The 25,735-nt window shown below is 55.4% G+C and overlaps 2 protein-coding genes across 3 annotated transcripts in view; one reads left to right on the forward strand and one right to left on the reverse strand.

The window, feature by feature from the left end:
• Positions 1–7,731, reverse strand: part of LOC138734132 (olfactory receptor 52B2-like) — a 94,315-nt gene extending 86,584 nt beyond the window's left edge. The window contains exons 1-2 of one of the 2 annotated variants that reach the window (XM_069881711.1): positions 7,717–7,731; positions 4,627–5,608 (exon numbers count right to left, since the gene is read on the reverse strand). In XM_069881711.1, the coding sequence (XP_069737812.1) occupies positions 4,636–5,601 (966 nt within the window). In that variant the 5' untranslated portion in view covers positions 5,602–5,608; positions 7,717–7,731 and the 3' untranslated portion in view covers positions 4,627–4,635. Of the gene's footprint in view, positions 1–4,626; positions 5,681–7,716 lie in introns of those variants that run through there. The other variant, XM_069881710.1, reaches the window with a different exon arrangement.
• Positions 7,732–22,724: 14,993 nt separating this feature from the next.
• On the forward strand, positions 22,725–23,730 carry LOC138734131 (olfactory receptor 52B2-like). Its single transcript, XM_069881709.1, has one exon. The coding sequence runs from the start codon at positions 22,755–22,757 to the stop codon at positions 23,727–23,729; it is 975 nt and encodes a 324-aa protein (XP_069737810.1). The 5' UTR covers positions 22,725–22,754; the 3' UTR covers position 23,730.
• Positions 23,731–25,735: the final 2,005 nt, after the last annotated feature.

Here is a 25,735-nt window from a genome sequence, read left to right on the forward strand (position 1 = left end):
TCCGTGAATTGGGTTTGATGGTCCAAGCCTCTTCTCATCTCCGTGCCCTCCACTGGGCTCTCTCCAGTCGCTGTGGTCTTTCTGAAGCTGGGGAGCTCAGAAGTGGACACAGGACTTGGGATGAGGCCTCATTAGGGCAGAGCAGAGTGGAAGGAGAGCCTCACTTTCCTGCTCCCCACGCTCCTCTCCATCACCCCACGATCACCCTGGCCAGCAGGGACCACTCCTGGCTCATGGTTGGGTCAAATGCCCGTCACCGGGGAGGCAGAGGAGCTGTCTGGAGCAGCCGTCCGTGTGGAGAAGGATGGTTTAGAACCACAGAATCATGGGACGGTTTGGGCTGGAAGGGACCTCAAAGCCCATCCACTTCCACTCCCTGCCTAAATCTTCCCCCTTCCAGGGCCTCCCCACCCTCACAGGAGAACATTTCTGCCTAAGATCTCATCTCAATCTCCCCTCTTTCAGCTCAAAACCGTTCCTCTCATCCCATCCCTGCCCTCCCAGCTCTCCTGTTGGCCCTGAGCCCCCTCCATTCCCAGCAGTCGTTGCTAACCTTGCAGTCACAGTCACGTCACCTTTGTGTCCCTCCATTGCCAAACCCCATCACTGAAAACACTGAAACATTGGAAATCCATAAAGATGCCATCACAACAGCATCCCAGAACGTCTTGGATGGTCTCTGTCCAGCCTGGGGGATGAAACCCCAGGAGCTGGACCTGGATGTCCACTCGATGGTGGAAGCTGCTATGTCCTGGGTGCCCTGGAGATGTCAGCAGTGGTTCGTGGATCCATAGGATCCCTCCCAGTCCCTGCAGGGTTTTCTCACTTTCTGGTACTGGAAATTCCATATTCCCTCTGGCAAAGATCACATCCTCCTCCTCCCACCCAGAGTTTTCATTCTTCCATTTGCTCCAAGGGCTCAAGGATGCTTCTCAGGTCTCCCCTGAGACCTGAGCGGGGTCACAAAACGGTGTAACATGAGAACTTGCCCTTTTGTCATAGAATCATGGAATGGTTTGGGCTGGAAAGGACCTCAAAGCCCACCCAGTTCCAACCCTCTGCCATGGGCAGGGACACCTCCCACTGGATCAGGGACTCCAAGCCCCATCCAACCTGGCCTTGAACCCCTCCAGGGATGGGGCAGCCACCCCTGCTCTGGGCAGCCTGGGTCAGGGCCTCCCTATCCTCACAGCAAAACATTTTTTCCAAAGATCTCATCTCAATCTCCCCCCTTTCAGATCAAAACTGTTCCACTTGACCCATCCCTGCCCTCCCTGATCAGGACCCCCTCCCCAGCTTTCCTGGAGCTCCTTTCCCTACTGGAAGCTGCTCTAAGGTCTCCTTGAAGCCTTCTCTTCTCCAGGCTGAACAACCCCACCTCTCCCAGCATGTCCTCATACGGGAGGTTCTCCAGCCCTTGGATCATCTCCATGGCCTCCTCTGGACATGCTTCAACAGATCCATGTTGTCCCTGGGTTCTCGCTGGATGTGGGATGCTCCATCACAGCCCTTTGAGCGCTGGCATTAACACAACCAGCAGTGCTTGCAACACCCACATCTCCTCCCCTAAGGACCAGCTCGCGCTGCTGGAGCAAACCTGCCTTTTCCAGGCCCTGCTGGGAGACGGGAGCAGCAGAAGCATCTTAGGGAACACGTAATGTGTGCAAACATCACGAGGTTCCACCAGGCCAAGTGCAAGGTCCTGCACCTTGGTCAGGGCAATCCACGGTTTCAGTACAGGATGGGAAACGATGCGATTAGGGGCAGCCCTGAGGAGAAGGACTTGGGGTGTCCAGTGATGAGAAGCTCTGCATGAGCTGCAATGGGTGCTCCCAGCCCAGAAACCATCCGTGTCCCGGGCTGCATCCAAAGCCGTGGGACCAGCAGGGTCAGGGAGGGGATTCTGCCCCTCTGCTCCACTCTGGTGCGACCCCAACTGGATCCTCATATCCAGTTCTGGAGTTCTTAGCACAAGGAGGACATGGAGCTGTTGGAGTGAGTCTAGAGGAGGCCACAGAGATGATGCAAAGGCTGGAGAACCTCCTCTACGAGGGCAGGCTGAGAGAGTTGAGGTTTTTCACCCTCAAGAGAAGGCTCTAAGGAGACCTTATAGTGGCCTTCTAGCATCTGAAGGTGCTCCAGGGATGCTGGGGAGGGGTTTTAACAAGGGCATGGAGTGGGAGGATGAGGGGGGTTGGCTTTAAATTGGAAGGGGGAAGATTTAGATTAGATTTTAGGGAGAAATTCTGCATGCTGAGGGTGGGGAGAGCCTGGCCCAAGCTGCCCAGGGAAGCTGTGGCCACCCCATCCCTGGAGGTGTTCAAGGCCAGGCTGGATGGAGCTTGGAGCCCCCTGATCCCCTGGGAAGTGTCCCTGCCCATGGTAAAGAGTTGGAACTGAACGCGCTTTGAGGTCCCTTCCAACCCAACCAATCCATGGTTCTGTGTAAACTGAAACACATCTACAGCCTGGTAGCTGCTCTGGGAGTTAACGATGGTCTCAGTAGAAATAGAGCATCCTTCATCCCTGCATTGGGTCAGGACCAATCCCAATTTACCCGGTGCCCCAGTGTGTGCGATTTCTTTCCCCGACCTTTCTTGGTGTTAATCACATTGCAAATTAGAGCCCAGGGATTGATTTCACCCAAGCTTTGACCTCTATTGATTTGACCCACCAGCAGAGTGGAGATGGAGGTGGACTGGCATTAATTTCCTGAAGCAGTGCTGGTGACAGGGAACCCCAGGGACGTTTCCTACAGCGCTGCTCCGTAGTTCCAGGCTCCAGAGGATCCTGCTGGACCCTGCTGGACCCTCCACATACTTCACTCACTCGGAAAATGCAGGAAAACATTGCTCTGGAACATTCCTGCAGAGGAGTTTGGTCAGTGACACCACTGCATTTGCGGCAATCAGGCAGCCACAGGCTCACGGGCTGAATTTAAAAGGGTTTATTGATCAGTGGAGTCTTGCTTATCCAATTCTCCAGCCACCTGGGAAACACGGTCCTTTATTGTTCTCTAATGGAGCGACGTTCAGGATGGGACACACGTTCCTAAACCAAACCCACTGCAAAGCATCAGCCCAGATTGGACACAACGCAAGAGTCGGGGTTGTCCAGCCTGGAGAAGAGAAGGTTGCAGGGAGACCTTAGAGCAGCTTCCAGTAGTGAAAGGCGGTCCAGGAAAGCTGGGGAGGGGCTCTGGATCAGGGAGTGCAGGGATGGGACAAGAGGAATGGTTTTGAGCTGGAAGAGGGGAGATGGAGATGAGATCTTAGGGAGAAATGTTTTCCCTGGCCCAGGTTGCTCAGAGCAGGGGTGGCTGCCCCATCCCTGGAGGGCTTCAAGACCGGTTTGGATGAGGATGGAGCCCCTGATCCAGTGGGAGGTGTCCCTGCCCATGGCAGGGGTGGAACTGGGTGGGCTTTGAGGTCCCTTCCGACCCAAACCATCCCATAATCCTACGATTTGACCCAAACAGGCAAAGCAATCGCTGTGTTTCACATGAAGATGGTGCCATCCAGTATCAATTAAACCCAAACTAGTCATTTGACCCGATGCGTCACAGACACGGGAAGCCAAAGCCAAACTTAGATCTGTTTCTTACCTCAAAACTGCACAGAATCAGTGATTCCTGGCAAAAAGAAAAGCCTCATCTCTGTTTTAGGAGGGAAGTGGTGATGCTGCTGTCAATGCAGCATTTACTGGGTGTTGTAGCGCGAGGTCCTGCCGCCCTGGCAGCTTTTGTGACGGTGCCAGATCATCCTCCCAGCTCCTTTGCAAGGTTAGGACCCGAGGGAGACGTGACTCGGTTTGGAACTCCTTTTAATTATTGGTTGAAATCTGGGCTGTGCAGCAAGAACAGGGATGTCAGGGACTGCACCAGCAGAAAAAGAAAGATGTGAAGGGCTAAAAGAAGAGTTTGGGGGCAGTTTTCCTTCCAGCAGGTCACGTTTCAGTCAGAGCAGCTGCTGGATTTGGATGATCCCTCCACCCCCTGTTTAGCACCAGCTGTTCCTTGCACTGCAGAGAAAGCCCAGGAAAAGAAAGCCTTTCTGAGCGGTGAAGAGATCAAAAGCTGAGGGACCAGCAGGGCCAGGGAGGGGATTCTGCCCCTCTGCTCTGGGGAGACCCACCTGGAGCCTGTGTCCAGCTCTAGAGTCCTCAGCACAGGAACATGGAGCTGTTGGAGTGAGGCCAGAGAAGGCCACGGAGATGATGTGAGGGCTGGAGAACCTCCCGTAGGAGGACAGGCTGGGAGAGTTGGGATTGTTCATCCTGGAGAAGAGAAGGCTCCAAGGAGACCGTAGAGCAGCTTCCAGTAGGGAAAGGGGCTCCAGGAAAGCTGGGGAGGGGCTCTGGATCAGGGAGGGCAGGGACAGGACGAGGGGAACAGTTTTGAGCTGCAAGATGAGAGATAAAGATGAGATCTTGGGGAGAAATGTTCCCCTGTGAGGGTGGGGAGGCCCTGGCCCAGGTTGCCCAGAGCAGGGGTGGCTGCCCTATCCCTGGAGGGGTTCAAGGCCAGGCTGGATGGGGCTTGGAGCCCCTGATCCAGTGGGAGGTGTCCCTGCCCAGGGCAGGGGGTGGAAGTGAATGGGCTTTGAGAACCCTTCCAACCCAAACCACTCCATGATCTCACTCTCGTTGTTGCAGCCAACAACTCCTGGGGCAGACAAAGACCTTCACCACCTTCTCTTTGATCTGCCGTGTCCGCGCGCCGTACACCACGGGGTTCAGCAGCGGCGGGACGAGCACGTACAAGTTGGCCAGGAGAATGTGGACGTGGTGGGGGATCTCCCGGCCGAAGCGATGAGTCAGGACGGTGAAAAACGCCGGAATATAGAAGAGTAAAATAACACAGAGGTGGGAACCACAGGTGTTGAACGCCTTGTGGCGGGCAGCCTTGGAAGGCAGCTTGAGCAGCGCCAGCAGAATTAAGACGTAGGAGACAGCAATGAGGACAAGGTCCACCACCACGGCGGCGAAGGGCACGGCGAGGCCGTACAGGACGTTGACGGAGATGTCGGCGCAGGCCAGGCGGGCGATGCCCATGTGCTCGCAGTAGGTGTGCGGGATGACGTTGTGGCCGCAGAACGGCAGCCTCGTCAGGAGGAAGATGCACGGGAAGATGATGCAGAAGCTCCTCAGCAGAGCCGCCATCCCGGCTTTGGCGACGGCGGACGGGGTCAGCAGCGCCGCGTACCGCAGCGGGTTGCAGATGGCCACGAAGCGGTCCAAGGCCATGGCCAGCAGGATCACCGACTCGGCTGAGAAGGTGAAGTGCAAGAAGAACATCTGGGTCAGGCAGGCACCAAAGGAAATCTCCCCGGTGCCGAACCAGAACAGAGCCAGCATCTTGGGGACAGTGGTGGTGGACAGCACCAGGTCAGCCACGGCCAGCATGGAGAGGAAGAGGTACATGGGCTGGTGGAGGCTGCGCTCGGTCCTGATGACAAACAAGATGACGCCATTTCCCAGCAGGGCAGCCAGGTACATGGAGCAGAAGGGGATCGAGATCCAGATGTGCAGCTCCTCCATGCCGGGGATGCCGGCCAGGATGAACATCGCTGGTGTCAAGCGGGTAAGGTTGAACAGGGGCATCGTTCACCTGAAAGCAAAGGCAGGAGATACTGCAGGACCTTATTTCATAGACTCATGGCTTGGTTTGGGTTGGAAGGGACCTCAAAGCCCATCTGGTTCCACTCCTGCCATGGGCAGGGACACCTCCCACTGGATCAGGGGCTCCAAATCCCATCCAAACTGGTCTTCAACCCCTCCAGGGATGGGGCAGCCACCCCTGCTCTGGGAAACCTGGGCCAGGGCCTCCCCACCCTCACAGGAAAATATTTCTCTCCAAGAACTCATCTCAATCTCCCCTCTTGCAGCTCAAAACCGTTCCCCTTGCCCCATCCCTGCCCTCCCCGATCCAGAGCCCCTCCCCATCTCTCCTGGAGCCCCTTTCCATACTGGAAGCTGCTCTAAGGTGTCCCTGGAGCCTTCTCCATTCTATAAGTCCAGAATAGAAGAAAGGAGTCAAGATCAGGAGAAGAAAGGCTGTTTGCAGGGGTGCACAAGATGTTCTCAAGCATCAGGGACAGCAGAGGGGATAACTGGGACTTTTAAGTCACTTGGACTCACACCAGGTTAGAGAACAAAAGTACCTCAAGGTTGGAAGCCCACGTTCCTTATCTCCAAATGTGTTTCTCCTTTTCCTTTTGGTTCTGGTTCCATTGGTTTTGCAGCTAACCATCAGCACAATTCTAGCAGAAATCAAAATTAACCTGGCACTTGGAAAGAACTTCTGGGTCAAGAACCTTTGGATCAAGAGCTTTTGGGCTCCTCCACCAGCCAAGAAAAGGGTCGCACGGCTGCCCCGGCGAGGTCCTCAGAGCCCTTGAGCATCAATCTCAGGCTGACTCACCCGAGTTAAAATGGAACGCTGCTAATTTTCAGCGGCTTCTGCACTAACAGCCGGCTCTTAAATACCAAACTCAAACCAGGGATCACCCATAAGGCAGGTGAGATGAGAGAGCAAGGCCAAGGTTTAAAACCAAAATACAGCTGCGAGGCTGCCGCACGCAGAAACAATGAGTCCATGCGTGAGGAAGAAATTGTTTTGAACAGCAGAGCTGATTCCCTGTTCACACTCAGAGAGAAACACAAATACCCTGAGCTGAGAAAGCCCAAGGACCCTGTGTCATAGAAACAAAACATGACTGGGCTGCCTGCAGAAATGGAATGAGTCAACATGTTGGTGGAGGAGAAGCACAACATGAGCTGGCAACGTGCGCTCGCAGCCCAGAAACCACCCAGGTCCTGGGCTGCATCCAAAGCCGCAGGAGCAGAGGGAGAGGGAGGGGATTCTGACCCTCTGCTCTGCTCTGTGAGACCCACCTGGAGCCCCACGTCCAGTTCTGGATCCTCAGCACAGGGAGGACCTGGAGCTGTTGGAGCGAGGCCAGAGGAGGCCACGGAGATGATCCAAGGGCTGGAGAACTTTCTGTATGAGGACAGGCTGAGAGAGTTGGGGGTGTTCAGTCTGGAGAAGAGAGGGCTGTGGGGAGACCTCAGAGCAGCTTCCAGAATGGAAAGGGGCTCCAGGAAAGCTGGGGAGGGGCTCTGGATCAGGGAGTGCAGGGATGGGATGAGGGGAATGGTTTTGAGCTGAAAGAGGGGAGATGGAGATGAGATCTTAGGGAGAAATGTTTTGCTGTGAGGGTGGAGAGGCCCTGGTTGCCCGGAGAAGCAGTGGCTGCCCCATCCCTGGAGGGGTTCAAGGCCAGTTTGGATGGGGCTTGGAGCCCCTGATCCAGCGGGAGGTGTCTCTGCTCATGGCAGGGGGTGGGACTGGATGGTCTTTGAGGTCCCTTCCAACCCAAACCATTCCATGGTTCCATCATTCTATTAAATATCTTGTACCAGGAAAGTCCAAAGATCCCGCTCCATCCAAACCAAGCACCACTGGGCTGTCTGCAGCCATAAAATGAGTCAGCATTGCATTCTGGAAATTATTTTAAACAATTCACTATAGATATTGTGTGCAATAAAAAGATACCCTACGATCATGAAATCAAGGAACAGCTTGGGTTGGAAGGGAACTCAAAGCCCATCCAGTTCCAGCCCCCCAGCCATGGGCAGGGGGCACCTTCCACACACGATTCCCCAACACAAAAATCTCTTTCATGCTGATAACCTCTATGTTCCGTGCTGCCCTACCGAGAGCTGCTCATCCTCTGTGGAATCCCAAGGTGAAACGGCCAACGGACAAGGATTCCCTGTGCCCGCAGGGGGGAATCTCAGCGCAGCCAGGAGCTCGGTGCCCGAGGAACCTCTCAGCATCCAAACCCATACTCTGCAGTCTCATCACCTGCAGGGACACAAGGACAGCTCTGAGGACACATCTCCCACAGACACCTCTGAACAGTCTCTAAAACCCCTTAATCCTCCTTTAAACAAGAAATTGTAACTAGAACAGCCAACAATCCCCCAAAAAGCTCTGCCGAAGCCTGCAGGCATCCCTGCCGAGGCTTTAGCTCGGAGAATCTCTGGTTTTCCCTGCACGCCCCCAGCGCGCGGGCTCTGCATGAAGAAGCTGCTGTGGAGGGTGAAAGGATGGAGCCCCCCTCACTGCCTCCCCTCCCAGATCATCAGGGAAGGGGCCAGGAGCCCCAAAACGGGGCGGGAGAGAAAGGTTTCGCTGCCGATTCCTCATCTCCTAGTGAGGGAATGACAGGAGAAGGGTTTCTTTTGCACAGACAGAGCGTGTCGGCAGCGTTGATGCTGGAGCGACCCCGATGCGGGGGGTCCACACCGGCTTTGCTCTCCTGTCCATCACCCTCGGGTGGTTTAATCCTGCCTGCTCCTTCCTCCCCATCATCCTCCACTCCGCACCGCCAGCCCCAAGCCCACGGAATCGAGAGCTGCTGGTCTCACAGGTCAGTGAGGGGCGGCTCGGCACGTAATTCTTGCTAATCAGGAATTAATTCAGCATCTCTGCGCCAGACTCTCAGCATCCCTGAGATGCTGACGGCCCCGAATCCACCAGGCAAACAGCTTCCCACATCCCCAGCAGCAACAGCAGCGGCTGCGGTGCCAGAGCTGGGATCTTGTACCTCTCACGGGATCCCAGAGGAGATGATGGAGGAAAAGCATCCTGCTCTCTGCAGACAGACCCGCGTCCTGCTCCCCGCAGGTGCTCACAGGTCCCTAACGTGTGGTCCCTGTGTGTAATCAAACCCCCTGACCCCGAGGCTCTGCCCAGGCTGGGATGCACCCCAGGTTGTTGCCAGACAGAGTCCAGACGTGGAAAAACAGACATGTGGAGCCCTAAAAAAAAAAGCAGCCGAGCAGCCAGAAGTGCAAATTCGAGGCAATTAGTTTTGCATGTGGATATAAATAGCAACCCGTGTTTTGAACAGAATTTTGAGCGTGATATCTAAGGCTCTTGGTGATTGATGTGCTAAAAGGAGTTTGGAAGAGTCTCCCAGAGCAATGAGAGAGGCAACTCGTGGGCTGGGCTGCGCTGGGATGGGAGGAAGAGTGTGGGGTGAAGGTCTGGCCGCTGCCCCCAGCTCCCAGCCGGTGACCAGCAGGAATCTCACCAGAGTGGAAATAAATCAGTCTGTAGGAGCCCTTCCCTGCAGGCTGAATCATTTCAGCACGGAGCAGCCACCGAGCAGAGGCGGCTGTGGATGCCACGGGCTGAGCATCTAGCCCACGCCTGCAGAACACAGGGAGTTCTGGACCATTAAAACAAGTGATGCTGCAAGAGCAATTGTGGAGCAGAGCATTCACATAAAACCTCCAGGGCAGGGTCCCACCAGGCTCAGTCACAAGACTGGACAACCAGGATTGCAGGGATAGCAGGAATCTCCAGTGCTCTGCAAAACAAGGCACGATGCCTGCTGGGTCAGGGCTCCTGACGTAGACTCATGGGATGGCTTTGGTTGGAAGAGACCTCAAAGTCCATCCAGATCCAGCACCCACCACAGGCAGGGACACCTCCCACTGGATCAGGGTCCTTCTGGACTCGATGACCCCTTAGGACTTTTCCAACCTAGGGATTCTGAGCCCCATCCAACCAGTTCAAAGAGCCAGCAGGAACTCCAGGTGCGTGCCAAAGCAGCAGCTCCATTTGTTCAACCCTTTCTTCCTAGTGCTCAGGTTATTTGATGCTGATGCTAATCATCCAAATTACAAAAGCTCTCTTTTAATTAAAACTTCTGCTCCGTTCGCAGAGTGCTTGTTGGGTGCCTGCTACCCACGTCCCGCGGGAGGATGCGGCGCCTGCTCCCACACGGCGTGCCAGGAGGAGACGGCTTCCCCAGCCCTGGCGCTCCGCTCTGCAGGAACAAAGAGCTCCTCTGCAGTTCTTCGTTTGGATAAAGAGCGCTGGCACACGCCCCCACGGTGCTCATGGGTGCCAGATTGCGCTTGTGTCCCCAGATTCCTCCTTCCATCCTGAGATTCCTCCTTCCATCACCACCACCAATGCCCCCACTCCTCGCTGGGTGCCCTCGGTGTGGTGACCCCGCAGCTCTCACAGCGCTGCTGGCTGCAGCTCCGGCTCCGGTTCACGGAGTCGTGATGGAAAAATCCCGAGGTCGGAGCAACCCCAAGCACCAATTCAAGCAGGGCGGAGAACTGGGAGCAGCCCTGAGGAGAAGGACCCAGGGTGCTGGGGGAGGAGAAGCTCAACATGAGCTGCAACGTGCGCTCGCAGCCCAGAAACTACCTGTGTCCTGGGCTGCATCCAAAGCCGTGGGACCAGCAGGGAGGGAGGGGATTGTGCCCCTCTGCTCCGCTCTGCGGAGACCTCATCTGGAGACCTGTGTTTGGTTTGGAGTGCTCAGCACAGGGAGGACATGGAGCTGTTGGAGCAAGTTCAGAGGAGGCCACGGAGATGATGCGAGGGCTGGAGAACCTCCCGTAGGAGGACAGGCTGAGAGAGTTGGGGTTGTTCAGCCTGGAGAAGACAAGGCTGTGGGGAGACCTTAGAGCAGCTTCCAGTGCTGAAATGGGCTCCAGGAAAGCTGGGGAGGGGCTCCTGATCAGGGTGTGTAGGAACAGGACAAGGGAAATGTTTTTGAGCTGCAAGAGGGGAGATTGAGATGAGATGTTATGGAGAAATCTTCTCCTGTGAGGGTGGGGAGGTCCTGGCCCAGGTTGCCCAGAGCAGGGGTGGCTGCCCCATCCCTGGAGGTGTTCGAGGCCAGGTTGGATGGGGCTTGGAGCCCCTGATCCAGTGGGAGGTGTCCCTGCCCATGGCAGAGGGTGGAACTGGATGGGTTCTGAGGTCCCTTCCACCCCTCTGTTCTCTGGTTCTGCAGTTCAGCTCCCATCAGGAGCACAGGGTGGCAGCCTTTTCCAAGGAATGTGATCCCATCCTGCCTCACCCACAGCATCTCCTGTTCGCTGCAGAGCTCCAGGTGGCAGAGGGTTTGCCCATCGCCCCCCTGCCACAGGACCTTCAGCATCCCCAGGACCTTGAGCATCCCCAATACCCAAGGGTCGGGACATTCCTTCTGATTTGCAGCCCTGATTTGTTCCTGATGACCGGATTAACATAGTGACTTTCCGCTAATGAATCCATGGATGGAGAAATCTGGGATGAAAATGAGAAGGATGGAATTTTCCAGCCACTCTAATGCTTCCTGCCCCATTAAGGAGGGTCCTGAATCTGACCAGCTCTGGTTCTTCCTGGAATTTTCTTCCACAGAATCACAGAATCATGGAATCATTGAGGTTGGAAAAGGCCTTTAAGATCATCAAGTCCAACCCGGCCACCCCAGCACTGACCCCTGTTCCGCAGCACCAGATCCGCTTCGTTTCTGAACCCCTCCAGGGTTGGGGACTCCATCAACACCCTGGGCAGCCTCTGCCAGCCTCACTCTTTCTGTGAAGGAACTTCTCCCAGTATCCCATCTAAACCTCCCCTGGTGAAACGTGAGGTCGTTTCCTCTCATCGCATCACCTGCCTCTTGGGACAAAAGACCAGGACCCACCTCACCACGATCTCCTCTCCGGGAGCACGATGAGATCTCCCTTAGCCTCCTCTTCTCCAGACTAAACAACCTCAAGTTCCTCAGACACTCCCACAACCCCTGGGCTCCAGACCCTCCCCAGCTCCGTTCCCTTCCCCAGACGTGCTCCAGCCCCTCATCGTCTTTCTTGGAGTGAGGGGCCCAGAAATGAACCCAGGATTCGAGGTGCAGCCTCCCCAGCACTGAGTGCAGGAGGATGATCCCTGCCCTGCTCCTGCTGGTCACGTCATGGCTGATCCAAGCCTGGACACTGTCATCACCCCGTTTCTGGAGCTTGGAGACGGTCCCAGGGACCTCAAACAGCTCTGTGCTCAGACACCCTTCATCTCTCCTCCAGCAGCATCACCACAAGCGATGGGAAGGGGTGCTCGGGTGGGGCACGGCGGTAGAATCATAGAATCACAGAATCACCAGGTTGGAAGAGACCCCCAGGATCATCGAGTCCAACCATTCCTATCAATCACTAACCCATGTCCCTCAGCACCTCGTCCACCCATCCCTTAAACCTCTCCAGGGAAGGGGACTCAACCCCCTCCCTGGGCAGCCTCGGACAGGGACCAATGACCCTTTCCATGAAAAATTTCATCCTGATGTCCAGCCTAAACCTCCCCCTGGTGGAGTGTGGATCTGCTGAAGGGCAGGGAGGCTCTGCGGAGGGACATGGCCATGCGGGATCCATGGGCCGTGACCAACAGAATGAGGTTCAACCAGGCCAAGTGTAGAGTCCTGCACTTGGGCCACAACAACCCCATCAGTGCTCCAGGCGTGGGGAAGAGCAGCTGAAAAGCTGCCTGGAGGAGAAGGACCTGGGGGCGTTGGTCGACAGCAGCTGAACATGAGCCAGCAGTGGCCCAGGTGGCCAAGACCAACAGCATCCAGGCTTGGATCAGCCATGGGGTGGCCAGCAGGAGCAGGGCAGGGATTGTCCCCCTGCACTCGGCACTGGGGAGGCCAACATTTGAATACTGGGTTCATTTCTGGGCCCCTCCCTCCAAGAAGGACCTTGAGCAGCTGGAGCACAACCAGAAAAGGGAACGGAGCTGGGAAGGGGCTGGAGCGCAGGGGCTGTGGAAGCGGCTGAGGGACCTGGAGGTGTTCAGTGTGGAGAAGAGGAGGCTGAGGGGAAACCTCATCGCTCTCTGCAGCTCCCAGGGAGGAGGTTGTGGTGAGGTGGGCGCTGGTCTCTTCTCCCAAGTGACAGGCAATCGGATGAGAGGAAATGGCCTCAAGGTGCCCCAGGGCAGGTTCAGGTTGGATATCAGGAAAAATCTCTTCATGGAAAGGCTTCTCAGGCACTGGCAGAGGAAGTGGTGGAGTCTCCATCACTGGAGAGGTTCAAAGTCTGTGCAGATGAGCTGTTCAGGGATGTTTAGTGGACAGGTATGGTTGGACTCAATGATCTCAAAGCTCTTTTCCAACCAAACGATTCTATAGCTACAAGCACGGATGTAGACGCAGGGACCAAACCAGGCTTGTGTAGAGCTCCTTGGCCCTACACCACCCTGGAATCCAAACATCTCGGTGAGTAAACAGCTTTGTACCCAACAACTTTCATTGTCCGTATCTGTATGGGAACAGTCCCTGCTGGAGAACCTGCTGGTGCTCTCACGAGCCGCTCACAGCTGTTAATTATTCTCATGACTCAAAACAAGGCTTTCCTTTCTAATCAGCCCGGCTTCATTTTCCATTCATTCTCATTCATCCTTCTCAAGGGCATTTGCAACGATCCCTCGCATCAGATGTTTCCTCCAGAGGCTCCCACCCTGCCACGAAGATGCCTCCAGAGCAGTTTAAAAATTAATGTGTTTTGCAACCTTTATGGATCAAGTTCTTTCTCCAGCACTTGATTAAACGTCTGCTCTGTCTCCCTCCTCTCCAGACATCTTTGCTCTCTTTTAAAACGTGGTCCCCAAGACCAAAGGCAGGATCACAGCAGGGCTCACCAGAACCTACACAGATCTTGCTGGCATCGACTTTCTGCTGTAAACCAGACTATTAGAATCCCCATGCAGGTTAACCAGGCTGAAAGCCACCTCCGCGTCCTCCATCGAGCCCAGCAAGGAGGAGCTATTAGAGAACGTTGCTCTAGATCGTGTCTGGTGAGATGCACTGTGACTCCTGAGCCTGTGGCCAGAGGAGGACATGGAGATGATGCGAGGGCTGGAGAACCTCCCGTACGAGGACAGGCTGGGAAAGTTGGGGTTGTCCAGCCTGGAGAAGAGAAGGCTCCAGAGAGAACTTAGAGCAGCTTCCAGTATGGAAAGGGGCTCCAGGAAAGCTGGGGAGGGGCTCTGGATCAGGGAGTGCAGGGATGGGATGAGGGGAATGGTTTTAAGCTGCAAGAGGGGAGATTGAGGTGAGATCTTAGGGAGAAATGTTCTCCTGTGAGGGTGGGGAGGCCCTGGACGAGGTTGCCCAGAGCAGGGGTGGCTGCCCCATCCCTGGAGGGGTTCAAGGCCAGGCTGGATGGAGCTTGGAGCTCCTGATCCAGTGGGAGGTGTTGCTGCCCACATCAGGGGGTTGGAATAGGATAGGGTTTGAGGACCCTCCCAACTCAAACCATCCATGATTCCGTAAGACGAGCATCCCTTGGGCTACACCCCAGCCCTCGAGGGGATTAACTGAAGAGCTCCAAAACAACCAGGAACCACCGGAGAAGACCTCTGGGTCCATCCCTCTGTGCTCACCTGCTGCTCCAGGAGGGTTTGCTGCCTCCCATTTATGCTTTCAGCTGGGGCAGTGCAGATTCAACACTCCATTTGTCCTTCTAGAGGACGACCCTTCCTGGTGCTGGCACAAGAACCCTGTCCTGCCTGGAGATCTACCTAAAATCCCCCTGCCTGTCACCCTTCATGGTGGAGAGCTGGATCTTTCCAGGTTTTAAGCATGAAGCACTTGGTCCCAGCAAACACAGGGGATGATGCTGCTCACAACTGAAATTCTCCATGGTGCAGATCTTGATGCTGCTCATGGATGAAGCTCCCCGGGGTCCCTCCAGTGTTCTGACCGGACCAAACATCTTGGTGTCATCAACCTTTCATAGAATCATAGAATCACCAGGTTGGAAAAGACACACTGGATCATCGAGTCCAACCATTCCTATCAAACCTCTCATTACAAGGGGGCTGTGAACCCACTCCCAGCCACAGGAATCATGGACCTGTGCCGGCCACCATGGCCCTGGCACAGCTACAGGAACACGCTGGAACCCACCTGCTGGACAAGAACCACTCAAAGAGCCCCCAGAATGCTCCTTCTCTTGGGTGCCCAAGCTCCTCTGGATCCACGTCTGCGGGACGTGCAGCACCTTTTCTCTATCACAGCCCTTTGGAGGATGACTCCGCATCCACCTCTATTGAATCAACCACCTTTGCATCATCTAAAAACCTCGTTAGCAATGATCCCCGCCCTTGCCTCTACACAACCGATCGCCATCATCTACAGCATCAGCCCCAGCATCCGATCAATCCCTGCTGAACGGCCCCAGAAATAAGCAGAACACAAGCTCTTGGTGGGAAGTCCTCACCGAGATATGGCTTTGCCGTCAGCCAAACTCCATCAGCATCTGCTTTAATTATTATTTATTTGTGATAATGAAATCTAAATCCCAGTGCCACGAGAATAAAACAAGTCGTGTTCAGCTTTCAGGTAACTTTATCACCGGAACGTGGAGGTCATCGAGAAATGAAATGACCTGATCCTACGGAAGATAAACACCAAAAATAAGTCCCCATGGCCATTACTTGCACTCTTGCCCTTTTTAGGCTTTATTGATCAAGTCTCAAATTCGCTTTTCCGTTATTTTATTTGGCGTAAATGTCAAACCAAGCCGGTTCAGATTCCTCCAATAATCCCATGTCTCCTTTTCAACATGAGCCGTCAGCATGTGCTCACAGCTCAGAAACCACCCGTGTCCTGGGCTGCATCCAAAGAGTGGGACCAGCGGGATCAGGGAGGGGATTGTCCCCTCTGCTCTGCTCTGTGAGACCCACCTGGAGTCCGTGTCCAGCTCTGGAGTCCTCGGCACAGGAACGTGGAGCTGTTGGAGTGGGTGCAGAGGAGGCCACGGAGATGATGTGAGGGCTGGAGAACCTCCTGTAGGACAGGCTGGAGAGTTGGGGTTGCTCAACCTGGAGAAGAGAAAGCTCCATGGAGACCTTAGAGCAGCTTCCAGTATGGAAAGGAGCTCCAGGAAAACTGGGGAGGGGCTCCTGATCAGGGAATGCAGGGATGGGACGAGGGGAATTGTTTTGAGCTGAAAGAGGAGAGATTGAGATGAGATCTTGGGGAGAAATGTTCTCCTGGGAGGGTGGAGAGGTCCTGGCCCAGGTTGCCCAGAGCAGGGGTGGCTGCCCCATCCCTGGAGGGGCTCAAGGCCAGGCTGGATGGGGCTTGGAGCCCCTGATCCAGTGGGAGGTGTCCCTCCCCATGGCAGGAGATGGGACTGGATCAGCTTTGAGGTCCCTTCCAGTCCAAACTCTTCCACAATTCTGATTTCATTGTGCTACTGCTCCTCTTCTGGAAGACATAGAGACCCTGAGCAGGCCAGGAGAACAGTGACCAGCACCTTTCCACTGCCACGACCCTTCAGGGGAGCCATCAGGACCCTCTGGGGACCAGCAGGAACCTCTGGTCATAGAATCATGGAGTCATCAAGATTGGAAAACCCCTCCAAGGCCATCCAGACCAACCCCACTGTGCCTACCACGTGCCAAATTGCCATAGCCACGTGGTTTTTTACTGTCTCAAGGGATGGAGACTCCACCACGGCACTGGGCAGCCTCTGTCAGGGCTTCACCACTCTTCCAGTGGGGACATTTTCCCTAATATCCAATCTAAATGTCTTCTGAGAGGAGAGGTCAATACCTGAGAGCAAACCAATCCACCACCAGCTCCATCCTGGGTGTGGAGTCACCACCTCCCTGCAGCTCACACGGCTCTGCCGTTCATCATCTGCCTCACCACAGCGGGGTTGTTATTAATTAACTAAGAGTCGCTAAGACATTACAGTGATGGACGCCAGATGAAGGAAAATCATTAAGCTTTGCTCCTCTAATTCATCGCTCACAGAGCTCTGGAAACGAAGAACAATTAATGAAGCACCATTGTGTGTAAACAGCCATGAAAATCAATGGGAACATCTTTAACGGGGGGTGCTCAGGGCTTTGTGGGTGAGGAAAGTCCTGGTTGTCTTTGACCCCTCAGCCAAGCATCCAAACACACCCCAGAAGAGCCTTCAAAGCAGCAACCTCAAGGCTGGTCTCCACTTCAGGCGCAGGTTGGACTCCTTCTCTGTGCACATGAGCCTGAAAAGCCTCCCAGGGCGCTCGGTGAAGAGTCATGGAATGGGTTGGGTTGGAAAGGACCTCACAGCCCATCCAGTTCCAACCCTCTGCCAGGGGCAGGGACACCTCCCACTGCATCAGGGGCTCCAATCCCCATCCAACCTGGCCTCCAGCACCTCCAGGGATAAGGCAGCCACCCCTGCTCTGGGTGTTTCCATGATTCTCTGACCCTGTGAGCCCTGTCCCGGCCAGGCTCGGTGCAGCGATGCTCCGGGGGAGCCCTGTGCACCCCCACAGCTCTGCCCGTCCACCCCGAGGGCACCTCTGAAGGAGGACAGAGACTCCACGGAATAAATCTTGGGCTTGGCTGCTGGGAACGCGTTCAGAGGGCTGTCAGGCAGGCAGCCAAAGCTCATCCTGAATTAACGAGCTGTGAACTAAATTAACATTGATCCACAAAGTAAGATGCTGGAGAAGTGGGGCTGTGAGAACCTTGTGGGGTTCAACAAGACCAAGGACCAGGTCCTGCTCCAGGGTTGGGGCAATCTGCAGTTTATAAATACAGGATGGGGGCTGATGGATTCGGAGCAGCCTGAGGAGAAGGATTTGAGGTGCTGCGGGAGGAGAAGCTCCACATGAGCCAGAAACATGAATTCACAGCCCAGAAACCAACCGCGCCCTGAGCTGCAACCAAAGACTGGGACCAGCAGGACCAGGGAAGGGGATTCTGCTCCTCAGCTCCTCTCTGGTGAGACCAAACCTGGAGTCTTTGTCCAGCTCTGGAGTCCTCGGCATAGGAATATGGAGCTGTTGGAGCGAGGCCAGAGGAGGCCACGGAGATGATGTGAGGGCTGGAGAACCTCCTGTACAGGCTGGGAGAGTTGGGGTTGTTCAGCCTGGAGAAGAGAAGGCTCCATGGAGACCTTAGAGCAGCTTCCAGTATAGAAAGGGGCTCCAGGAAAGCTGGGGAGGGACTTTTTACAAAGGCATGAAGTGATGGGACAAGAGGGAAAGGCTTTAAGTTGGAAAAGGGAAGATTTAGACTGGACATTAGGAAGAAAGTCTTTATTACCAGCGTAGGGAGACCCTAGTCCAGGTCACCCAGAGCAGCGGTGGCTGCTCCATCCCTGGAGGGGTTCAAGGCCAGGTTGGATGGGGCTTGGAGCCCTTGATCCAGTGGGAGGTGTCCCTGCCCAGGGCAGAGTGAGGGCTCCAAATTGAACCCAGTCGGTGTTGGAATGAGGATCCATGGAATGAACTCCTGTGGTACAACGACACAGCCCATCCCAGCCAGGCTGCTGAGGAAATGCAGGTGGAGCTGTGGTGCCTCCAGGCATTGTCCCAGAGAGCTGAAGACCTCTCAGAGGAGTAGAATCAGGACTTAATGGAGTCATCAAGTTGGAAAAGCCCTCCAAGCTCATCCAGTCCAAATATCAGCCCAACCCCTCCGTGCTAACAGAACCTCGGACCAAATGCCACAACCACGAGGTTTTTGAGCCCCTCCAGGGACGGGGACTCACCACTGCCCTGGGCAGCCTCTGCCAGGTCTTCACCACTCTTTCTGTGAAGGAATCTTTCCCAATATCCAACCTAAACCTCCCCTGGTGCAACTCGAGGCCATTTCCTCTCATCCCATCATGCACTTTGAAGACCGTTTTGCGAGAACAGTGTGTTATGAATTATGCAGTTGTGGTGGTTTGGCTTTTCCAGTCAATACCAGTTCAGACCAGCAGCTCAGCCAGAGTGGAAACCTCTGCAGCCTTGGTTGTTTGCAATGACGTCGACACAGCTTTGTGCTCGCAGCCACTCGCACACTTGGTCACTTGTAGATCATTGACCACGGGCTGGAGTTGAGCCGTCAGAGGAATCTCTCCCATGGAGGCACCTGCAGCAGGAGCAGGAATCAGAGGCTGGTTCACTGAATAGTGGAATGGTTTGGGTTGGAAGGGATCTCAAAGCCCATTCGCTTCCACCCCCTGCCATGGGCAGGGACACCTCCCACTGGATCAGGGGCTCCAAGCCCTATACAACCTGGGCTCCAACACCTCCAGGGATGGGGCAGCCACCACTGCTCTCGGAAACCTGGGCCAGGGCCTCCCTATCCTCACAGGAGAACATTTCTCCCTAAGATCTCAACTCAATCTCCCTTCTTGCAGCTCAAAAATGTTTCCCTCGTCCTGTTCCTATACTCCCTGATCAGGAGCCCCTCCCCAGCTTTTCCTGGAGCCCCTTTCAGCACTGGAAACTGCTCTAAGGTCTCTCCACAGTGGTCTCTTTTTCCAGGCTGAACAACCCCAACTCTCCAGCCTGTCCTACAGGAGGTTCTCCAGCTCCTGCATCATCTCCGTGGCCTCCTCTGGACTTGCTCCAACAGCTCCATGTCCTCCCTGTGCTGAGAACTCCAGAAATGACCGTAGGACTCCAGATGAGGTCTCACAGTGCGGAGCAGAGGGGACAATCCCCTCCCTCCCTGCTGGCCACGTTCTTTGGATGCAGCCCAGGACACGGGTGGTTTCTGGGCTGCGAGCACACGTCACAGCTCATGTTGAGCTTCTCCTCCCCCAGCACCCCGGGTCCTTCTCCTCTGGACTGCTCATAATCCTCTCTCCACCTACCCTGCATTTCTCCTTGGGATTGTCCCAACCCCAGTCTAGGACGTTGTCCTTGGCCTTGTTGAACCCCACGAGGTCCCAACCCTCTTTTGGGTGATTCTACCGCTTTAGCAGGACTATTTTCTACCTGCAGGGCATTAAACACACCTGGACATCAGGGATGCTCTCCAGTTTCCTTCTCAAGCCGTAGCCGGAGGTGCAGCTGGTGCCCAGCAGGGATGGAGCGAACCGACTTGCAATGCAAATGATGGGAGAGCAGGAAATGTCCTGACTCACGGGGGACCAGAAACCGCAGTTAATGTTTAATGCAGCAGCAATTTAAAAGCCACCAGTGGACGGGCTGATGCTCCTTCTGAGACTCGGGAGGAGGAAGGATGAACATCAGCAGCCCTCGGCGGCACCGATAGCGACTTGCAGAGCCGGGCTGGGGTTCCTGGTCCCTCTCCGGGGTTGGGTCTTGGTGAGTCATTTGATATTGAACACGAATGTTTGTAACAAAAGAAGAGGGTCCAGAGGAGGCCACGGAGATGATGCGAGGGCTGGAGAAGCTCCTGTAGGAGGACGGGCTGGGAGAGTTGGGGTTGTTCAGCCTGGAGAGGAGAACTCCAACTCAAACCATTTCACGATTCCAAGTCCATTTGGCAGGGAGAGAAATCTATTTCCACATCAGTGAGAAGTGGAGGTGTTTGGGTCTTGCTGAGCTGCTTTGGAAGCCACGGGCTGTCAGGTTCTGGCTGCTGCTGGCGCCTCAGGACGTCCCTGGGCTGATTTAATTTACAGTTATGGTCCTGCCCTGCCCTTATTCACCTCTGTTGAATTATGTGGTTTTAAGGAGATTGGATAAACGCGATGAGCCGAGATCTTCTCTCTGTTGGCTGGTGTTTTGAGTGGACTTTCAGTTCTCAGAATACTAGAATCCTTAATGGAGACACTTAGAAATTCAAAGAGGTTTTGCACTCAGATGCTGCAGTTTTAATACAAATAAACCAGGAGGGTCTGGAGAGCAAAGGTTTGGCGTTGGTAGATCCCAAACTCATTTTCCCACATCCCAACCCTTGTCTGGAGGAGGATACACAGGAGTGGGGCCACAACCAGGAGCCCCAGGTGTGCCCAGGTGGCCAAGAAGGTCAAGGGCATCTTGGCCTGTGTTGGAAACAGCGCGGCCAGCGGGAGCAGGGAAGGGATCGTCCCCCTGGACGTGGTGTTGGGGACGCCACACCTCAAATCCTGTGTTGAGTTCTGGGCCCCTCCCCACAAGAAGGATGTTGAGGCTCTGGAGCGAGTCCAGAGAAGAGCAACGAAGCTGGTGAGGGGGCTGGAGAACAAGAGAAACGGCTGAGAGAGCTGGGGGTGTTTAGCCTGGAGAAGAGGAGGCTGAGGGGAGACCTCATTGCTCTCTGCAACTCCCTGAGAGGAGGTTGTGGAGAGGAGGGAGCTGGGCTCTTCTCCCAAGGGACAGGGGACAGGACGAGAGGGAATGGCCTCAAGCTCCAGCAGGGGAGGTTCAGGCTGGACATCAGGAAAAAATATTTCACAGAAAGGGCCACTGGTCACTGGCAGAGGCTGCTCAGGGAGGGGCTTGAGTCCCCTTCCCTGGAGGGGTTTAAGGGACGGGTGGACGGGGTGCTGAGGGACATGGGTTAGTGATTGATGGGGACGGTTGGACTCGATGATCCAGTGGGTCTCTTCCAACCTGGTTTTTCTATGATTCTATGATTCTAAGAAGGACCTTGAGGGGCTGGAGTGTGTCTGGAGAGGGGGATGGAGCTGGGGAAGGGGCTGGAGCGCAGGGGTTCTGAGAGAGGCTGAGGGACACTTTAGCCTAGAGAAGAGGAGGCTGAGGGGAGACCTCATCACTGTCTCCAACTGCCTGAAAGGAGATTGGAGCGAAGTGGGTGCTGGGCTCTTCTCCCAAGTGACAGGCTACAAGACAAGAGGGAATGGCCTCAAGTTGCACCAGGGGAGGTTGAGACTGGGCATCATGAAGAATTTCTTCACTGAAAGGGTTCTCAGGCCCTGGCAGGGGCTGCCCAGGGAGCTGGTGGAGTCCCCGTCCCTGGAGCAGTACAAACCTGGGTCCTCAGGGATGTTTTAGTGGTGGACAGGTACGCTTGGACTCGATCTCAAAGGCCTTTTCCAACCAAACAACTCTATGAAAAGGAGGGGAAGTGCGTGAAACCATCAGTCCTGCATCAGTCCTGCTCCTCAAAGCACTCGCCATGGCCAAGAGCCCAGAGGACCTGAATTATTCACATCTACATTGATACCCCCAGGCTGCTCAGCCCTTCACGGGACCCAGCTCCGCGTTCCCACCTCTCCATCACTTTGGGAACTGGGAGAAGTGCAGGAGGTTGAGCTCAGAGGCTGTGAAGGTTCCGTCTTTGCTGAGCATCAGTGCCCGAGTCTTCACACGGGGAATCTCTCCATGCTTTGCCTTGACTTGGCTGCCCCATAAACCTTGTTGCCTCGCATTTTGGGTCATATTCCTAAGATCATTCCCAAGCACATCCCTTGGTGTCTTTGCTCCTCTTCACAAAGGAGAATTCAAGGCATGAGCTGGCATCTTCCCAGGCAGGCAGGGAATCTGCCAGGTAGGAGAATAGCTCCGGGAGTCCATAAAGTCCATGGGCTGGAAGTCCAGCCTAGCTCTGCACGTTCCTCCTTGGTGTTTGGGCCTCTGGGATCCCTTGTGGGATGGGGATGAGGCACAAAGAGGACTTTGTGGTGTTTGCAGATGGGTGAGGATGTTTATAGAGGTGGAAGGACAGGGAGAGACACGTCCAGCAGGAGTTTCAGTGGTGGCCACAACCTGCAGGGGTGATAGGTGAACATCAGCCCCATCTCAGACCCTTTCAGTGTTGGGACTGGAATGTTTTTCATTCCTATCCTATTCCTGGTTTGTAGGAGGAGCTCTCAGAAATGAGGGGATCACTGCTCTGGGCAGAGTAAGACGTTGTATGAGCTCATCTGAGTTAGTTCACTCTGGATCAGGGAGTGCACAGATAGGATGAGGGGAAGGGTTTTGAGCTGAAAGAGGGGAGATTGAGATGAGATCTTACAGAGAAATGCTCTCCTGTGAGGGTGGGGAGGCCCTGGCCCAGGTTGCCCGAGATGTGGTGGCTGCCCCATCCCTGGAGGGGTTCAAGGCCAGGTTGGATGGGGCTTGGAGCCCCTGATCCAGTGGGAGGTGTCCCTGCCCATGGCAGGGGGTGGGACTGGATGGGCTTTGAGGTCCCTTCCAACCTAAACCTTCCATGATCCAATGATTCTCTTGCACAGAGCGGAGTCAGGTCGACGCTGAGCACCAAAGAGCCATGTATGAGCTCAATGAAAGCAGCTTTGACCCTATCACCTTCGTCCTGACGGGCATCCCAGGCATGGAGGAGTCCCACATCTGGATCTCCGTCCCCTTCTGCCTGATGTACATCACTGCGGTGTTCAGCAACTCCATTGTCCTCTTCGTCATCATCACGGAGAGGAGTCTCCATGAGCCCATGTACCTCTTCCTCGCCATGCTGGCCGTGTCGGACCTCATGCTTTCCACCACGACGGTGCCCAAGATGCTGGCGATCTTCTGGTTCAGCGCCAGGGAGATTTCCTTCGACGCCTGCATCACGCAGATGTTCTTCACCCACTTCACCTTCATCGTGGAGTCGTCCGTTCTGCTGGCGATGGCGTTCGACCGCTACGTGGCCGTCTGCGACCCGCTGAGGTACTCCTCCACCCTGACCCCCTCCGTGATCGGGAAGATCGCCGCAGCCGCCGTCCTCCGGGGCTTCTGCATCATGTTCCCACCCATCTTCCTCCTGAAGAGGCTGCCGTACTGCGGCCACAACGTGATGCCGCACACGTACTGCGAGCACATGGGCATCGCCCGCCTGGCCTGCGCCGACATCCGAGCCAACGTCTGGTACGGGCTGACGACGGCTCTTCTCTCCTCCGGGCTGGACGTCGTGCTCATCGCCGTCTCCTACGCCCTGATCCTCAGGGTGGTCTTCCGGCTGCCGTCCACGGAGGCTCGACTCAAAACCCTGAGCACCTGCGGCTCCCACCTCTGCGTGATCCTCATGTTCTACGTGCCCGCCTTCTTCTCCTTCCTCACGCACCGCTTCGGCCGCCACATCCCGAGCCACGTCCACATCCTCCTGGCCAACCTCTACGTCGTGGTGCCACCGATGCTCAACCCCATCGTGTACGGGGTGAGGACGAGGCAGATCCGGGAGCGCGTCGCCCGCCTCTTCTGCTCGGCGCTGGAGGGTCCTGGCTCCTGCTGGGGCAGCGGGTGCTGAGCGAGGCGGACACGGGATGTGGTCTGGAAAGCCACACCAAGTCTTGAATGCAAGGATCAAGGAGCCCTTCCTGAAGGCTCAGGCTCTGCAGCCCAACCCTCACGGCAACGTCGGGAGCCAGGATGCTCTGACCTTGTGTCAACAGTGAGACCTGATTGAAGGGCTGGCGTGTTCATCGCAAGAGCCACAAGACAGAGCAGATCATCCAGATGTTTCTGCAGAAGTGTTTTTCCCTGGCCCAGGGGGCAGAGGGCACCTGCCAAGCCCACAGCCTGTGCTGCAAAGCCATTTTGGACCTGCCTGTGGTGGGGAAGCTGCCTCTGGACACACAGCTGGACCTTGGAGGTGCCTCCTATGGAGGGGCTGGTGAACATGGAGATGCCAGGGAATGTGCTTTCCTAGCTCCAGGCTCCATAAAATGCCACGTTCTTCATCAGGGCTGGGCACCAGCAGGGTGCTGAGGGCTCTGGTTGGGACTGACTGAGCCCAACGTTCCTGATGGAGAGAGAGCAGGAGCAGTGAGCAAGCTCTGGGACCAGCTGCAAGTTCTTCGCAGCTCAGTGGTGCAGGAGATGACACAAGAGAAGAGAAGAGAAGGCTCCAGGGAGACCTCATAGCAGTCTTGCAGGATGGAAAGGGGCTCCAGGAGAGCTGAGGAGGGACTCTGGATCAGGGAGGGCAGGGATGGGATGAGAGGAATGGTTTTGAGATGAAAGAGGGAAAAATGAGATGAGATATTGGGGAGAAATGTTCTCCTGCGAGGGTGGGGAGGCCCTGGCCCAGGTTGCCCAGAGCAGGGGTGGCTGCCCCATCCCTGGAGGGGTTCAAGGCCAGGTTGGATGGGGCTGGGAGCCCCTGATCCCATGGGAGGTGTCCCTGCCCGTGGAACTGGATGGGCTTTGAGGTCTCTTCCAACCCAAACCATTCCATGATTCCATGATTCTATCATCTTTAAGGTCCCTTCCAACCCAAACCATTCCATGATTCTATCATCTTTAAGGTCCCTTCCAACCCAAACCATTCCATGATTCCATCATTCCATGACACTGATCCAGCAATCCAAACCGGGCTCTTCTCCAGCCACACCAGTAACACTGCTACAACTTCAAAAGAAAAGGGGAAGAAGAAGATTCACGATTTCTGATCAAAAAAAAAAACAAACCCAAAGCTCTGGACTCTTTCACCACATTTCTTTTCTTCTTTGCTTTGTTTCTGATTTCATCAGAGGTGGGAACCCTGCAACCGGCACCGGGAAAATGAAAGTCTGCTCATTAAAAGCTGTTTGCTCACCGGGCGGTAATAAGAGAGCTCGTTACAAAAGCTGCTCGTATCGTTAGAGAGGAGGTTTTGTCCTCAAAACTCCGGTGTTTGTGTTGGCGTTGTTGGCAAGAGGAAGGGTGTTGACACAGAGTCCGCGTGATTCCCAACAGGAGACGGAGCCGCAGGGAGGAGAACGCGCTGTTACGCCTGGAATAGAACTTTAAGGTCCTCGGGGCACGGAGGAGCTGGAGGAGCCTCACGGTGGCTGCTCGCGGGTCACGGCAGGTCTGGAGGTGGAGTGAGAGGTGAGGCAGCTCATGACTGTAAGAGCCTGGCTTGTGATTCACGTCTCCTCCAGCCCTGCCTGAAACCAAGTGCTTGTTGACCAAGTCATCCTCTGCCAAGGGGATTTCTCCTGGAAGAGGCTGCGGGGAGACCTCAGAGCAGCTTCCAGTATGGAAAGGGGCTCCAGGAAAGCTGGGGAGGGGCTCTGGATCAGGGAGGGCAGGGATAAGGATGAGGGGAATGGTTTTGAGCTGCAAAATGGGGGGGTTTAGATGAGATCTTAGGGAAAAATATTCTCCTGGGAGGGTGGGGAGGCCCTGGCCCAGGTTGCCCAGAGCAGGGGTGGCTGCCCCATCCCTGGAGGGGTTCAAAGCCAGGTTGGATGAGGCTTGGAGCCCCTGATCCAGTGGGAGATGCCCCTGCCCCAGTCAGGGGGTGGAACTGGATGGTCTTTGAGTTCC

Source organism: Phaenicophaeus curvirostris, unplaced genomic scaffold (genome assembly GCF_032191515.1).
Source record: "Phaenicophaeus curvirostris isolate KB17595 unplaced genomic scaffold, BPBGC_Pcur_1.0 scaffold_59, whole genome shotgun sequence".
Classification (NCBI taxonomy): Eukaryota; Metazoa; Chordata; class Aves; order Cuculiformes; family Cuculidae; genus Phaenicophaeus; species Phaenicophaeus curvirostris.